This window comes from Pseudochaenichthys georgianus, chromosome 3, assembly GCF_902827115.2.
Source record: "Pseudochaenichthys georgianus chromosome 3, fPseGeo1.2, whole genome shotgun sequence".
NCBI classification, from domain to species: domain Eukaryota; kingdom Metazoa; phylum Chordata; class Actinopteri; order Perciformes; family Channichthyidae; genus Pseudochaenichthys; species Pseudochaenichthys georgianus.
The window spans coordinates 15,591,757-15,609,430 of record NC_047505.1 but is presented as its reverse complement, the minus strand read 5'-3'; the positions used below and the strand labels follow the sequence as shown (position 1 = coordinate 15,609,430).

General features: G+C 39.4%; 2 protein-coding genes across 6 annotated transcripts; both read left to right on the top strand.

Moving 5' to 3' along the window:
• The first annotated feature begins 1,487 nt into the window (after nucleotides 1-1,487).
• On the top strand, nucleotides 1,488-7,878 carry lctla (lactase-like a). Of its 5 annotated transcripts, none has more exons than XM_034109275.1 (15): nucleotides 1,488-1,584; nucleotides 2,095-2,258; nucleotides 2,538-2,698; nucleotides 3,825-3,912; nucleotides 4,247-4,356; nucleotides 4,438-4,566; nucleotides 4,663-4,758; nucleotides 5,064-5,118; nucleotides 5,211-5,372; nucleotides 5,538-5,812; nucleotides 6,603-6,729; nucleotides 6,850-7,049; nucleotides 7,128-7,191; nucleotides 7,319-7,377; nucleotides 7,684-7,772. In XM_034109275.1, the coding sequence occupies exons 2-14, from the start codon at nucleotides 2,132-2,134 to the stop codon at nucleotides 7,375-7,377; spliced, it is 1,653 nt and encodes a 550-aa protein (XP_033965166.1). In that variant the 5' UTR covers nucleotides 1,488-1,584; nucleotides 2,095-2,131; the 3' UTR covers nucleotides 7,684-7,772. The 5 variants fall into 5 exon arrangements, with proteins under 5 accessions (XP_033965166.1, XP_033965167.1, XP_033965154.1 ...); XM_034109276.1 differs by having other exon boundaries at nucleotides 7,319-7,396; nucleotides 7,684-7,754; XM_034109263.2 differs by lacking the exon at nucleotides 7,319-7,377 and having other exon boundaries at nucleotides 7,684-7,878.
• A 1,034-nt stretch (nucleotides 7,879-8,912) lies between these two features.
• tipin (timeless interacting protein) lies at nucleotides 8,913-14,780 on the top strand. Its single transcript, XM_034106404.2, has 8 exons — nucleotides 8,913-8,998; nucleotides 10,182-10,292; nucleotides 11,476-11,569; nucleotides 12,266-12,341; nucleotides 12,459-12,581; nucleotides 12,675-12,732; nucleotides 12,925-13,200; nucleotides 13,866-14,780. Exons 2-8 carry the CDS (start codon nucleotides 10,193-10,195, stop codon nucleotides 14,384-14,386), a joined length of 1,248 nt encoding a protein of 415 aa, XP_033962295.1. The 5' UTR covers nucleotides 8,913-8,998; nucleotides 10,182-10,192; the 3' UTR covers nucleotides 14,387-14,780.
• Nucleotides 14,781-17,674: the final 2,894 nt, after the last annotated feature.

The following is a 17,674-nucleotide window of genomic DNA, read 5'->3' as shown; positions in this document are numbered from 1 at the left end:
GTACAGCTTTAGACTTTCCCACTCTGACGGCTCCACTGATGTGGTGGAGACACAAATCAGACATATTGTGTGATTAGATATTCTTTTAGACTTAAGTCAGTTGTATACGTAGAGACGTTTAGAGGAGAAATATCTTAAGGGGAGAAATTGTAGGCTAAAATAGTTGTACCTTACCATTTGCATCTGAAGATACCGCCTACATTTACCAACAGTTAGCAGGATAATGCCTAATTTGCATGTTTAAACAGAAAACTTCAAAAACTTGTAATAAAAAAAATTATTGTCTGAACGCAAGTAATCCAAGGGAGAGCTTTCCTGGTGATATCTATTAGTTATAAGGAAGTACTTTAATGCACTTACATGCACCAAACTCTCCAGTTTCATTCCTATCTATATTCAATATTTTTTGACAGAGACGTTTATTCATCTGATTCTAATCACATTTTCTTCCTTAAAAACACGCCAAAGATTGATCTTTTTGTGTGTTAAAAAGTGATAGCCAAAACACCAACTGTAGATTTCTGATCCAGAAATGTATGCAAATTAGCATATGTAGTAAGATGGGTATATCGTTTATGTTCATATTTCTTATTTGATACTATTTGATGCTGCAAAGTGCATACGGGATTGTTAATGTTCCAACTACACTCCAGTCATTAGCTGAGGGTGGACAGTCTTCAAACCCTGAGCATACACTTTCAATCCGTCTCTTATTGGTCTGATAACACTGACTTTACAATGAAACATACACAACACATTTTCCTTAAGAAGATTGGTGTGTCCTGAAGAACACAATAACTATGTAATAATAATTAATAACTCTTCCATTCAGAGTGCACTGTTGGACAGGATTTGTAAAAGGTGTACAATGAACATAACTATGAAGGTGCATTGACTCCAAACGACTCATTCATTTGATCAGTCTGGAGGAATCAGGTAACTTCATTTCGTTTAAAAAAAATACATTTTAAACATCATAAAAAGTAAATATTTGAAGTTCTATTGTAATAGATTATATGTAATTAAAGTATAGTATATGTGAAAATATCTTTCAAAATAAAAAATCTATATCTTTTATTCACAAATACTTTATGTGGATTAAGCCAAATGAGAGTAAAAAGTGAGAAATCACAAGCAGACATTTGTCCTCATTAAAGGTGTCCACCAATTAACCGATTGGAAAAATAATAATAAATGTCTGCTCTAAACATTGAGACATTAACAAACAAAAGAAAGTGTGACACCGAGCTGCCACTGTATCAGGTTCACTGACATTCACTCTGCTTACAGGGTCAGAATCAGCTCCTTTTCTAAAAGATCTGTTGGCCCCAGCAAATTCACTGTTACACCTCACTGACTTCAAATGGAGCGGTATTCAGGATGTGGATGGGATAGGGGAGGGGGAGTCTCTGGCTGATGAATAGCAGAAAATGTCCCTGGATGATTCACTCGGTTTTGTTTTTGTAACATTGGCTCTGAACCTGCCGGTGACACTGGGCGGCATTAACTAGGTCCAGAAGCTTGGGGACGTTTCTTGCACTTTGGAGCAGTTTCCAGCGGAGACAAATGCAGAAGGTGCCGCAGGTCAGACATCTATATGTGGTTCTGAGAGAGGGGCTGAGGCTGAGAGAGGCTGGGCAAAGGGACACATGTAGGCAGAGAAGCAGCACAGGCTTTGGCAGGAGGACTCTCAGGGGACTTCACACTTTGTAACCCTCATCTTGGTTATCTTTCACACCACTGGAGATTTACAGAAGCTTGAAATGTCGCTGATCCTGACCGTGTGGAACAAGCTGGCTAAATTCCTGTCTGTGATAGCCTTCTGTGTCAGCTGGCTGAAATGAAACTAGATTCTTATGTTATATCTCAGAGTTCTGATAATGACCGGATGTGTTTTCAGTGGATTTTTAAGAAATGATACTGAGGTTTGGGGTTTATGTTAGAATGGTAACCTGTGGACACCTGAAGCCTTTGAGTGAGTTTCTCAATCTTTGTACAGGAACAGGACATGACAGCAGATGTTGCCTTTGGCCTACGTGTAAGCCATGATATCTGTGAAATCAGAGTTCAAACGTACTGATTTCTTTCCTCCAGGTGTAAAAAGACAGAGAGTTCCTTGCCAAAGATCACAATGCTGCAGCGGTGCGTCCTGAGGACGTACCATGTGCTTGCTCTGGTGCTGTGTGTGTCAGCCAGGGAGGACTTTGACTGGACCAAGAATGAGAAAACATCTTTCTACTACAGCACCTTCCCAACTGGTAAGACCAAACCTGGTACTATGCTGCATAAATATTAACAGCTCCCCACTTTGAACATAGTACATACAGTATATTGTCATTTCTTATTATATTTTATTCTATATATTTTGTGTAAATATTGTCTTTATTTTGCATTTGTTACAATAGTCTTACATTTTTTTATTACGTATACTTCTTTCTGTGTTTATGTATGCACCACTTATACCAAAGCAAATGTCTCGTATGTGTAATTGTTAATAAAACCAATTCTGATGCTGACATGTATTGTTTCCTCTGCAGGTTTCTCCTGGGGAGCTGGCAGCTCCGCCTATCAGACTGAAGGAGCGTGGAACATAGATGGCAAAGGAATGAGCATCTGGGATGCATTCACCCGCAAGAAGGGGAACATATTCATGAATGACACTGGAGACACATCGTGTGACGGCTACAACAAATTCAAGGTGACATGCCGAGGGAGCATTTAGTTTCCTGTAAATAAGTGTTGTTTTTGTTACACACATTAGTTGAAGTGCTAAACATTAAGTCTTACCTTTATCAAATCAAATCAAGTTTTATTTATATAGCACATTTTAAAAATATTTTTGGTCCAGCCAAAGTGCTGTACATAAAATAATTACCTTACATTAAGGCCACTATACAGTAAATACAACAGCACAATTTGTGCAGAATATCAGTATGAGAAAACGACACCCTCTGTCATTAGACCCTCTGTCCTAAGACCCTCACATCGTACAAGGAAAAACTTCCGGAGAAAACCCACAGTTTAAGGGGGAAAAATGGGAGAAACCTCAGGGAGAGCAACAGAGGAGGGATCCCTCTCCCAGGACGGACAGACGTGCAATAGATGCCGTGTGTTAATCGAAAAGATAATACATTTTACAGTGTAGGTAGACCGAATGTTTGGAAATGCATGTGTGTGTAATAAGAAGATGAAGTATTATTATTATGTATACTTTAGAAGTAACATCAGAAAAATCTGGGTAGAAATGTTTTCTGTCTGACATTATTTTCTCTTTAATCTCTTAGATTTGTTCCTTTTTACATAATATGTATATCTAAGATTAAGATCCATTTGTATTATGGTTGTACCAACTTTTGAATATTCTAAATGTCTTTTCATTTGGTATCTCCGAAACCTTGTAAACAGATTGATATCCCTTTTATCTCTGTATGGTCAATATTAGGCTATAGCCAAGAAGCGTTTAGCTGAGTTAGCATGAAGACAAGAAACAGTGTCAAGCCGCTAGCCAGGACTATCTGAAAATAAAATAAATCTGCCTTCCAGAACCTTTTTAGGAAAGCTAAATGAAACAAATATACAATTACTTAACTTTAAAGGTCATTGCAAAGAGCTAGCTGTTTCCCTCTTTTTCCTTTCATTGTGCTAAGCTACGCTAACCCCTTCCTGGCTGCAGAGTGGTCGCAAAGTTCTCTAACTTTCGGCAAGAAAGCAATAAATATATTTCTCAAAAAGTCGAACTTTTCCTTAAAATTAAGTTCTGAGGCTGTGAATAATGTTTGACGGCACTGCATGATATTTAAAAATGGTACTCGTTGTTTTCTTAGGAGGACATCACCTTGATGAAGGACATGAAGCTGAATCACTATCGTTTCTCCATCTCCTGGCCAAGGATTTTACCAAGCGGACTGAAAAGTAACCATGAGCCTGGCCTTTCTTATTTGAATTTATTCCCTCGTTTTCCACAATTTTGTATTGTTCATATTTTTCCACTGTTGTGGAATGCTATATTTGTTTCTATTATTTTGTATTTATTTGCTGGATATTAAAATCAGTGCTCAAATGTATTGAAGTAATGAATTATCAGAATGTTATCCAAATTCATTTTCCGGCTTACAGCTTTGCTTTTTCTGTGCTCTTTATCGTTGTACACAAAATACTTTTGGAGGTTTGATCGTTGTAATGATAATTGTCTTGCTATTTCTCGTAAAATTGTTCATATATATTCTTTTACTTTCTACTCTCTCAGGTGAACACATCAACGAGAAAGGAATCAAATACTATGAAGACCTGATTAACATGCTGCTGGACAATAAGATCACTCCCATTGTTATTTTGTATCACTGGGATTTACCACAGGTGGGCCCTAAACTCACTAAACCTTTCACATTTACAGATTTGAAGCTACGCCGTAGAAGCTAACATGTTTTTGCTCCCTAGCTCTTACAGGAGAAGTATGGCGGGTGGCAGAACGTCACCATGGTGAACTACTTCAACGACTTTGCTAACTTATGCTTTGAAAGATTTGGACACAAAGTGAAATACTGGATGACGTTCAACAATCCCTGGGTATGTCCGGGTTGGAGGGAAATGGTGCATTGACTGTCTTGTGAAACATTTTTGTGTTTGACTTGGATAACGGAGAGTGTTGTCTTCTGTTCTCAGTCTATCGCTGTGGAGGGATATGAAACAGGGGAACATGCACCAGGAATGAAGCTGAAGGGAACCGGAGCTTACAAAGCTGCCCATCACATCATCAAGGTAAGACTCAAGAGATGATGCTTTGTGTTCCTTTCTCCTTGTATGCTAATTGAAATATGACTAACACTACTGTACTTTGTGATACTTTAGTCATGTTTACTGTACATAGTTCTTTGCCCGTTGTTTGGCCAGCGTTACAAATGTTTTCATGCAACCGGTTTACACATTTACAAACTGAGAATAACTTGTTCAGGTTTTCTTATGGTGCAACCTGATTTAGTAAATCACAAGTTTGAAACTAATTAGTTGATATAGAGATCTTAGACCGACATAAAGCTGACGCTGCCTTTCTGTCTCTGAAACAGGCACATGCTAAAGTTTGGCACACGTATGACATGCAATGGCGAAGCAAACAAAAAGGTGACAGCACAATTTTGTTTTCCTTTTGACATTTATGGTCACCAAAGTCAAAGATAATTTGCCATCATGCTGTATGTGTTTGGTGTGTCCAGGCATGGTTGGTATCTCACTAACGGCTGACTGGGGTGAACCAGTGGACATCACCAACCAGAGGGACATTGAAGCAGCGGAGAGATACATCCAGTTCTACCTGGGATGGTTCGCTACCCCCATCTTCAATGGAGACTACCCCCAGGTTATGAAAGATTACATCGGTACGTCAGTCAACTGCAACTGTTTATAGGAGACACTACACACTAGAAAAATGAAAGCATCTGTTATTTGGCTTAAAACTCAAATGTCCGTTAGCTTGTTGGCACCTTTGTTTGTCTGTTGTCATTTTAGTTTCAGTATTAAACTCGATGAATTTCGACCTTTAGGGAGGAAGAGTGGCCAGCAGGGACTGGGAGCTTCACGGCTGCCCGTCTTCTCGCCTCAGGAGAAGAGTTACATCAAGGGAACCTGCGACTTCCTGGGCCTCGGACATTTCACTACTCGCTACATCACCCCGAAGAACTACCCATCTGGGCTGGGAGACAGCTACTTTACAGATCGTGACCTTGCTGAGCTGGTTGACCCAAAATGGCCTGATCCAGGCTCTGAGTGGCTCTATTCTGTTCCCTGGGGCTTCCGGCGCATGTTGAACTTTGTCAAGGTATGCAACAAAAATTCGAATCAAATCCAGACATACAGCTGTATAATACAGGCAGCAAATGGAGTGAAGTTCAATTGCTAGATGTTAAATTGATTATTCTCAGAAATTACAACAAAAATGCCTTAAGTTCAAGGTTCAAGGTTCTTTAATTGTCAAACGAACATAGCTACTGTGTAGTTATGCTGATGAACATCTTGTGTCACAGGCTGTCACAGTGCTGCAAGTTAAGGATTCACAGAGGTCTAAAGTCAACTGATCAATTTAGAGACACATTGTAAAGGACTTAACCATGTTTGAAAAAGCAATAGATGGCTTTTAAATACTGAAATGTTTCCTTAATAAATAATAAAAATAAGCTTAATTTGATTGAGAATAGTGATACCAAACTCATGTTTGTATGTTAGCTATAAAGTAGAGCAGAGTATGAAGTAAGGGAAATCATCTAGCTCAGAAGTTCAAAAATACAATTACTACCAACTTTTAAGCTCAATGATTTTGTTTATCGTGTTAGTTTAGTTTAGTAACAATTACATACAAATAAAAAATAAAATAATGTGTTAATCATGCCCCTAGCACTCCTGGCTGTTTCCCTCTGTTTTCTGTCTTTATGCTAAGCTAATCTCCTATACTAGCTCGAGCTCTACAGTTAACACACACAGTCATGAATGGTATTCATGTTCTCATGAACAATGCATCATGCCAGTATAACATATTTTGTTCAATAAAACACAAGTACAAATGGTCAGTATGTATTCTATTCTTCTTATGTATAATGGTGTCTCTCTAATAGACTCAGTATGGAAACCCCATGGTATACGTGACAGAAAATGGTGTCTCGGAAAAAATGGTCTGCACCGACCTCTGTGATGACTGGAGAATGCAGTACTTTAAAGACTACATTAATGAGATGCTCAAAGGTAAAATAACAACTCTACTAAACATTGTCTGGTCCGTACATTATACTAATAATAGTGGCCACGTAAAATTAAACATGTCACCTGTTTTGTATTTTTACGTTTCCATGGTTTTACTAACAGCGGTCAAGGATGGCGTCAATGTGAAGGGCTACACAGCTTGGTCTCTCCTGGACAACTTTGAGTGGGATGAAGGATTCTCCGAGAGATTTGGACTCTACTACGTGGACTTCAGCAACAAAAATAAACCACGCTACCCCAAGGCCTCTGTCCAGTTCTATAAACGCATCATCAGCTCCAATGGATTTCCCAATCAGAGAGAAGTAAACTCAAACAACACACTAAACGTTCAAAGTCTGTCTGGAGCACAACAAGTTTAACTGTTTGTTGGATCTTCACAGGTGGAGAGCTGGAAAAGGAAAGCCGTAGAGACTTGTGCTTCCAGTAACCAGCTCCTGGCTGCAGGTTAGTACAATACAACATTATAAAGTGTAGGCTGTGCTAAAGCTGGGTGGGGAAAACAAAGAAAAATTCTGTCTCAAGCTTGTTATTCCGCTCTCTAAAAGAGTTTTTCTTTGTTTCGCCCCTCCAGCTAGAAGAAAGTCCCAGGGAAATCAGGAAAAGGCTTGGCCAGTGCATGATGAAGTTTAGGTACAAAAGTTGTTTCTGAGTAAGATTACAATGTTTTTTTTTATTTATGGAATGCTGTTTTATACCTCTACTCGACGCCACTTAATGTATATTTCACTTCTCTACATTTTACTGACAAAAATGAAACCTTGTGTTATTTCACATATAATGTAAGACTTAAGTCAAACAGCCAAATATAGGTTTTGGATTATTACCCACACATGTAAAGAAAGACATTACTTTCCTGTTACGCACCCTTTGTCTATGATTAGAAAATTGGACTGTAAATTGGGGACATTGACTTACATTTCCATGTATGTGTTTCAGATCCATTGATAGGCCACATGGAGATGGTATCAGAGATCGTGATTCCCACTGTGAGCACACTCTGCATCCTCCTCAGTGCAGTGTTCCTCATGTTCCTGCTGCGTGGACGCAGCTAAAAGAACACACACACACACACACACACACACACACACACACACACACACACACACACACACACACACACACACACACACACACACACACACACACACACACACACACACACACACACACACACACACACACACACACACACACACACACACACACACACACACACACACACACACACACGCACACACACACGCACACACACACACACATCTGAGAGTGCCTTCAAAGCTGTGAAACTTTATCCTGTCGAGAGCTGATTGCGCTGATGCTGTTGATTTAACTGTCCTGCTTTTCTGTTTTGAATAAAAATGTTTCTGGGTTGTCAGTATTTAGTTTAAATAGCCGGTACATGTCACAACTTTGGAAAAATGGATTCAAGCTTAGTATATTATGACTATTTTGAAAATGTTTTAATAAACTGGTCTTGTGTGGGTTTTTTATGTAGCTTAGTTGTGTAGGCTACTCAGCTAACTGCAGAGAAGAAGGTTTACTGTCAACAAATGTTTTAAAATGAAAAAAGTGATGGAGATACAGTATTGTTGTACTCGCTGTTGATCATACAAATAAATACATGTTTAAGACATAACATGTGCTAATTATTGCGTCAACAATAAATAAACAATTTCCTCCAAAGTGTTTTATCCTTCAAAATAAAAGCCCTGAAACTGGACTAATAATGAGCTCAGGGAAACCAAACCAACATATTGCAAATCACCAGGTGTATAAATCAAATAGTGATTATATTTATAGATTATGATTTAGATTATATAGAACCTTTTTTAAATTACCGAACCACAGTCACACAAACAAAATGCACTCCAAATTACAAACGCAAAGGACCAGTCCTGTTCTTATCTTTGCTACTTTGAAAGTTATCTTTCAATTAGAAATGAGCTTTTTTCACTATCAAACTAATCTATATCAATTTCATTATATTTTTCTGCATGCATATAATTGTGATGAATTGATTTGTATTGGTGAAAACTGAAGCTCAAAATAAATACTTCTTAATGTATAACTTGAAAAGGGTTTTACATGTCTCAATCGCATCAAAATAGCCATTTGTTGGTGCTAATTTGTACGTATTATCTACTTGTCTGTTGGACCTTTATGTTGAAAAGGGAACATTATAAAACCGGAAGTTGATATCGCTAGCTTGTCGTCATTGCTTGTTGCTCGCTCTCAGCACAGCTTTTAACTGGTAAGACAACTTTACTATGACACCGTAATTCATAAGCTTTCACTCTTTTAGTGAATTGTGGTTAAAGTTTACTTTTGATGTTTTACCATTTCACTCACATGAATTAAAGCTTACATGTTAGCTAACTGACCCAAAGTATCTCATCAGCTTCTAATGAACGATAGCGTAACAGCGCACTATTTACTCTCTTTTACAACTGACGTAACAAACTTTACTTATAATTAAAGTCAGGTTATGACGACGTTACGACAAATAAGTGGATACCCTGTCCACTATGTTGTACATCTTCTAATGGCCTCGCTATGTGACGGGGAAACACGGAAACACACAGGACTGACAATGTTTTCGCTTTGTGTGTTTGGGCCATGATTGAGTTTACCGCCTTATTCTGAACGACCGATATCCGGTTTTCGGGTTTTCATGACCGATACCGGATATGAGATACGTCAAGCAGACATGGAAGATATCAACTTGCAGCACTATCATTAATTTGGACACCTTGCAAATAAATTACAGAAATAATGCCAGTGATTCCCACAGCATGTTAATACTTTGGGGGGCCCCCATTATACTGGGGAGCCATTATACTGGTAAACGATGGGCGCGAGTCCAGACCCACTTTTGGAATCAAATGATGACGTTAGTGTTACTGTTGAAACAGTAACACTAGTTACATTCAATTAATTGTATTAACAATTAGTGTGACATTTAAACTATGAACACAATAAGTACCATAACATAGTTGACAGTGCAGGTATTAGGTATACGATGCTGTAACGCTGAGTGCAATTATAGGTAATGCAAATAGTAGACACTTTATACAGAATCTCATATCTGATCAGGTAAACAGTGCATGCCAAGGCCTGGTTGTAATGGGATGTGAAATAAATACGCGTACCCTCTGAGTCAGTATATTCAGTGTGCAGGTTTAAGTACTGCACAGATAATGTAGTGGATTAAAAAAAACAATGTCATTATTGTTCGCAAGTATAGGATTTGAGTTATTTTTGTTCCCGTCAATTAAGTTATGATTGAGTTTTATATGACACAGGATCTTAAACCCAAACGAATCATGTATTTTCCCATTTGAAATGATATGTTCTTAAAAAACACAATTCTATACGTTGAACTATTATGGCTTCTCGAGCTATATTTGACTGACCCAGGTGTACTTTCCTTCAAGAGTTGCCCACCATGGAAGATCACTACAACACCATAGAGGATGAAGCTTTCCCTCCGCTCCCACCACCTCACTCCCCAGGAGGACAAGAGAACGGAGACCCTTTCGGAAATGGTGAGAAGCGAGAGAATATTCAAATTTAAGGCCAGGTTATACCTAGTGACTGGAACAAAAATCCAGTGATAATCAAAAAGTATTTACAGTTGAAATGCCCATCACTACACATACAAATGGTAATAGTCAAAAGTCACATTTTATTGTCAATCTTTCAGTTTGTGTGTGTGGAGGAAATTCCACACAAACCCTAAACAACCTGTTTGGCAAGAAATGAACAAATAATAGAAGTTTAAAACAAAGTTTTGTTATTTAATAAAGACAATAGTTAATCTATTTCAGCCGAAAGGACAGAGTCTTGCACCAAAAGGTTCGTACAAGATCTGACAACATACAACAGAAAATACAAATACTGTATACACTCGAGAGCAAGGGAAGGAGAAGGTTCTCAGCAAGGCAAATGTACATTACAGGAAGTGTTGGCCAGACGGTTGAAACTTGCACACATGTTAATTACAAACCAATGGTCGAAGAGACAGCCTTCTGGCTGTTCTAAGGAAGTGAGAATTAGAGGCTAGATCTGAAATGAGACTTAATGATACATTTACTACAACAGTGTGTGCACAGAGAGATCGAATACCGTTTCCCACAATCCAGAGGAATACAAAATACAAATATCAATATCGATACAATCAATATATACAAAATAACAGTCACTTCTAAATCTGTGAAAAATGTACATTAGTGAAAGACTGCCCATAGCAGCGTGGAAAGTGTCTGGTGCTGGATTTGAGTGTCTGAGTGTGTGTGTGTGTGTGGGGTGTTAAAGTCATGGTCCAGTGAGGGCAGAGAGGGGAGAGAGTTCAGCCTCCTGACAGCCTGGTGGACGAAGCTGTTTTTCAGTCTGGTTGTGCTCGACCTCAGGCTGCGGAACAGGAGAGGGAAGAGGCAGGTGGAGGGATGGGTGGGGTCACCCACAATGCTGAGTGCTCGGCGGGTGTTGTAAATGTCCAGGAGTGATGGGAGTGAGGCACCGAGGATCCTCTCAGCAGTGTTCAGGACGCGCTGAAGGGTCTTGCGGTTGGACGCTGTGCAGCGTCCGAACCACAGCCCCGGTAGAAGAATAGAAAGGCTTTATTGGAAAATACAGCTTAAAATCTACCCTGCTGAAAATGTTCTCTTGTGTAACGTTCAACAAAGGGATGTTGACCACCTGTCCGGTCCTCTGCTGTGTTTGATGCAGGGGACGGAGACGGCGATGTGTCCGGGCTGGCGGACGTCCCTGCTGCTAAAAGGAAAGGCGTGAAGAGACCGCAACCCAAGCTGGACTCTCAGAGGTACCTCAGACATCTGAGCGTTTACATCAAGGCAGAGGATTCATTGTACTGTCAGCTGACATTAGGACGTTTAAACACCAGGATTCCTCAAACTAGGGCTGCAACACAAATTCTATCAAAACCATTATATTACCTAGTGCATTATCCAAATTGCATTAAGCGCGATAGTATGTGAAAATGTCCGTATGTAGCATTGTGATGCTACAGATAAGTCCCGGCCTACCAATCATATTCTGCAGATTTAATAAAAAATTCCTTGTTTGTACGGATCCTCTAAAAAAATCGCACCATGATCATTTCAATATCTTTTTCACTGATGGTGGGAATAATGTTTGAATAATGATCTATCCCTCTAATATCTGCATTATCAGTCAACATAATCAGTAGTTCGTTTTTAAATCATGCAGCCCTACCTTCTGACCGTAATTAAAGCATGCACTTTTAATGTAGAGAAATAAATGATTTTGTTTTGGTACAGGCTTTGTTATTGTGTTTGAGCTACTCTTAAAGGTTTTCAAATGTTCTTTTACACTTACAGCAAATAATGACATACTAATATCATTTTAGTCAGCATTAATTACAGAAAAGGATCCTATTGGAGCTTGTGTTATTACTTTCAATGATATCTAACCTTAGAGCTTCCCTAATCAATATTTTAGTAATAGATGAAGTTACTGAGTATTTGTTTCTCTACAGGCTCCTCTCAGAAAGAGGTCTTCCAGCTCTGCGAACACTGTTTGATAACGTCCGTTTCAAAGGCAAAGGGAAGGAGGTAAGAGCTGACAAAGCAGCAGGAAGCTCCGGAGTAGCTCTTATCGAATGTATTTAATAACATCACATACATTTATCCAACTTATTATAATGTTTTATCTACGTTCTGTCCCCCCAGGCTGAGGACCTGCGGCTGCTCATGCAGAAGATGGAGAACTGGGCCCACCGGTTGTACCCCAAAATGCAGTTTGAAGATTTTATCGAGAAAGTGGAGAAGCTGGGCAACAAGAAGGACGTGCAGGTGGGATGAGGATGTTGCTGCTGAATATTTGTATGAGATATACTTTTTTCGTCAGAGCAGAATGACTAAAATATTTCTTCTTCTCTGCTGCAGACATGCCTCAAACGGATCCGACTGGATATGCCAATGATATACGAAGACTTCATGGATGGTAAGGAACATGATCTGAAACATTATATATTTAATATACATTGTCCGGAATTACAATAATCCCGAGCTAATTGTTGGTTAAATTGACTTTTGGCGCCGTATGCAAACTTTTGAGAGAGTAACATATGGTTGTCTTGGTTTTTAAGTCCATGTATTATCATCCACTCTTCTGTGAACATGTGTCTTTGTTCAGGTGACGAAGCTCCTGAAACCGACGTCTTCAGGGAGCCAGATCCTTTTGAAGGGGCGGGCTTTAATGACCTGCAACGGCCGATCCACTCCACCCCAGCTCCTGCTGCCCCTCCTCCGATGGCCTCCCCTCCCACTATGCCCTCTCAACCCGCACTATCGCCCCCTCCTTATTCCTCCCCAGCCGCCCCCTCCCTGTCGGAGGAGCAGCGTCGACGCATGGAGCTCAACAGACAGCGGGCTTTAGAGAAGAGGCTCTCCCGCCAGCAGCAGCCAACAGGTGAGGGTCTATTTATCAGTGCAGTGAGGGACAAATCCTCTACCAATAATGCCAACAAACCTCAGCCAATCACTATCCAGATGCCTTTAGAACAATCACAAATCAACCAATGGTGATACTTTCAAGAATATGAATTGCATTCCCAACAGGCCAGTTGGAGATTTTTTTTAATTATTTCATTTTTAATATAAAACACATTTTGTCCTTAAAAAAAGTAACCCGTTACAATATATAGACATCTATAAAAGAGAATTTAAATAATATTAAATTTACCTTGAAAATCACGCTATTAAAAAAAGTAAGAAATACAAATATATTTCTTAATTTATTTTCTTACTAAAATAAAATATAATAAAAAAATTATTTTACACCAGATTCTGAGCTTCTATTTGTATCCCCTGGATCCCGTCTTCATGTAGATTCATAGGATATATTTATAGTGTTAGTATTGTCTGTAAGGCAGTTTGAAAGAAATATGTAATAATCTGAATAGAATCTATTCTAAATATGTCTAGAATCCATTGCTAAAATATATCATATCATCTGTGTAGTATCAAGAATATAATTTTACTTAAGCTTAAAAAACTTAAGTATATGTTCTTTAAAACTGACATTTACTGTTGACACAATATCTGACTTTCATAACTATTCCCCTCACCCTCCAGATCCTTTAGACTCTCAGACTGTCGACTCGACCCCGACTGCTGAACCCACATCTGTCCCCTCTGCAAACACACCCAGCGATCAGGTGGAAGATAAAATGGAGGATCACGTGGAAGATAAAATGGAGGATCACGTGGAAGATAAAATGGAGGATCACGTGGAAGATAAAATGGAGGATCACGTGGAAGATAAAATGGACGATCACGTGGAAGATAAAATGGACGATCACGTGGAAGATAAAATGGACGATCACGTGGAAGATAAAATGGACGATCACGTGGAAGATAAAATGGACGATCACGTGGAAGATAAGGTGGAGGATGCGGTGGAAGATAAGATTGAAGATAAGATTGAGGATCAGGTGGAGGATTTGGACCTGAAGCCAGACACACAGGAGCCCAGCGTGCAGCCCCCACACACAGACTCAAAGCTTTCTGCCGCATCACCTCAGTGTGAGAAACAGGAAGTACCCAGCCTCAGCCAGGACCCCCAACCCAGCACCGAGTGTGAGGGCGAAGATTAACGCTCGGGTGCAGCACACAAGTTTAGGAGCAACTAACTGTACGGCAAAGTTCTCATTTCAAGAACAAATACAACTTGTCTTCTTTGAGTCTGCAAAGAGCAAACCCTACACTTACGCATAGCACTGATCCCACATCTGCTGTGTGTTGTTGTAATTTCAGTTACTCCTGAACTGTAATACATGTAAATTGTAAATGGCCATATGACCCTAAAGGTCTGTAACATGCCCTCCTGCAGAAAAGTGTGTATTTTTGTTTATGTAGTAATATAACGGTGCTTTTCTTTTGGACTTTAAAAAAAATGCCAATAAAGATAAATAAAGACTTTCTTTTTTCAAATTGAAAGCGTTCAGTATGTGGACACCTGTGATTAGTTCAGTGTTGGATACAATCACATACAGTACAAATGAGGGGGACATGACAAAGGGGGGGGGGGGGGTAGTAGTGTTTGAATGCAGTCTGGTTTGTAATTGCAGGTTTAAGAAAGATCCTACTGAGTTTTGTAGCAAAAATACACAATCCTTCATACAATTTCCTGTTATATTCTTCTAACATATCTGAATTATTGGTTTCCTGTTAAAAAATAGTTTCTGTAAAAACACCTGAGCAAGTGTTTCACTGTTTGCACTGAAAAAATGAGAAATTAACTATTAGGTTAATTAAAGGAGATTTCTGAGTATGGTTTGTCACTAGGTTTGTCACTGTATATAATTTAGTGGGAATGCTGATACAGCATTCCAACTATCTGTTCTTCGACGCACAAAATTCTTTATTATTCCGCCGGGTTATTTTGCTGCTCTTCTTCTCCCACATTCCACATCGCAGAAACTCCGTTCAAACATCAAAACGTTCAGCTCGGTCGGGAATCGATGGCTATTATTTTTCTCATTCATAACTTTCATAATTCCAGAGATACATCCCATAATACATCACATTTTTAACATGGAAGTCAAAGGAGAAACTCTTCAGACTTCAACAATCTTCATGCAACTTCAACTGCTAACTGCTCCTTCATACTTTCACTCAGAAACCTCATTCCAACTTTAAAATGTTACACATCTTTCTGATATTATTTGTGTTACACAACTTTTAAATCTGATTCATACTTTAGAGATATTAAACATTGTTCAGACCTTGGTAAAGAGGCCTTCAGATTTAGAGTGCGTGATGTCACAGCTAGAGTGGAGGACAGATTGAAATTCGCCTTCATATATATTTTTAAACCTGCCATAATTCCCAAACCCTACATTCCTGAGACATAATCTTTCATGAGAAATGTTGGAAAACAAAAAAAAAATTAAGCAAAAAAAATTAAACAAAATGCCTCTTGAGGGCATGAAGTGACAAAACGTTCAACATGTCTCCATTAAACCCCATTGTAAATGCAGCCTCATCTTTCCTCACCACAGCAGCCGCACACGGCACAACTTTAGTTAATCTGCCAAAAAGGCCACATTATTAACCCGAAAGTACACAAAAAGTACACTTCAGATGCTTAAGTTCCTTGACATGCTTCACGCTTTGAAATGTCACCGATATCTGTTACGGTTCTTCAACAAAACGTTCAAATGTAAGAGGTTTATCTCTCATTCAGAACAATGCAATCGCTCTCCTCTCACTGATTACTGCACATCACCATGGAAACCTTGGATCTCTGGACACCTCGTTAGCTCAAATATAAACACCTGTGTCATGGAACACGATGTCATAACTCCACACAGCAGCTTTAGACGAATCTTCCACCGCTTCCAACGCTTCTCTGCCCATTGACTTTGAATGGGGATGACGTCACTTTGCCTCGCTTTTCGCCAAACTGCATTGTGGGGGAGCGAAGCGAAGATTTCCAGGATTTCCAGGATTCAAAAGTTGAGCAATGTTCAACTTTTGAAGCTGAGCTGGAAGCGTCAGCCAATCAAATCACGTTTATGCAAATCTGACAGTAGAAGCGCTAGCCAATCAAACCGCGTGTAAACAGGGAGAACCAGACCGCAGTTCATTTCCTCATATTCCAAACGAGAAATTATGGTAGCAAATCACCCGGTTCTTTACGACCAGAACTATTAACGGGATACAAACCGGAGGAACCAGGCATGGAGGGAGGTGGCAGAGACAGTGGGTGAAACTGGTAGGTTTTCGCCAGGTTGGGGAGTTTATATATATATATATTGCTTGCATAAAATCCCCGGGGTTTTTTGCTTTGTATGTCGGGGGCGGGAGATTCATGTGATTGGTTGTTGGTCGCGTTGCTCGCAAAAAATCCCCAAGCTTTTAGACACGCCCAGCTCCAAGATTTTCAAGATTTTTGAAAAGCTGCTGTGTGGACATACCGTAACTCCAATGGACACGGTCCGATCGTCCCCCAAACTTCGCTTGTATATCACCGGTCCATGCCTCAACAGCTTTACGCCAAATCTGAGATCTCACCATAGGCTCGCCATAAAACACGATGTCGCTGTAGCTCCAATGGACACGGTCCGGTCGTCCCACAATCTTCACCTGTATATCACCTCTCCATGCCTCAACAGCTCTACGTCAAATCTGACATCTCACCATATGCCGTTTCCATGGAAACGCATCTCTTGCCATAAAAGACGACGTCGCTATAACTCCTATGAACATTTTCAAAAAGTGCTCAAACTTCACGTGTGCTAACAGTCCAGCCGTGAAGACATCTACGGGACAGTTTTGAGATTTCTTCAAATGCCGTTGCCATGGCAACACAATGCTCGCCATGAAACACGGTTTTCTCATAACTTCAGTGAAAATGCTCCAAACGGCCCAAAACTTCACAGGTTTGGTAACGATGCAGCCATCAACGCATCTAAGCGTATTATGGGATGCCATCAAATGCCGTTGGCATGGCGACAGATCATTCGCCATCAAGTTAGTTCAAAAGTTTGCAGTTCAAATATTCTGCTGCTTTTCCAAGCCTTTTTACTTTCTTTTCTTCTCTCATCACACATTCAAGACCCCAGTGTTCATGTATCATTTCAATCTAAATTCTTCACTTTCTTCTTACACATTACATTTCAGCATAGCAGTTTAGCGTCAGCTTTTCAATACAAAGCATTCCCACTAGCAATTTCTTCAGGAATTGCATTCTCTAGTGTAATATACATGTTGTATATTGTAGTACAACCTTTTGAGTTTAACTTCTTATGTTAACATATCTATTATTTTGTTTTATTTTAACTGGATATTTAACTAATGTTTATACAGTATATATATATATATATATATAACTTGATTTTTGTTGTAATCCTTTTATGGCACATTGTTGCTTTAACTTG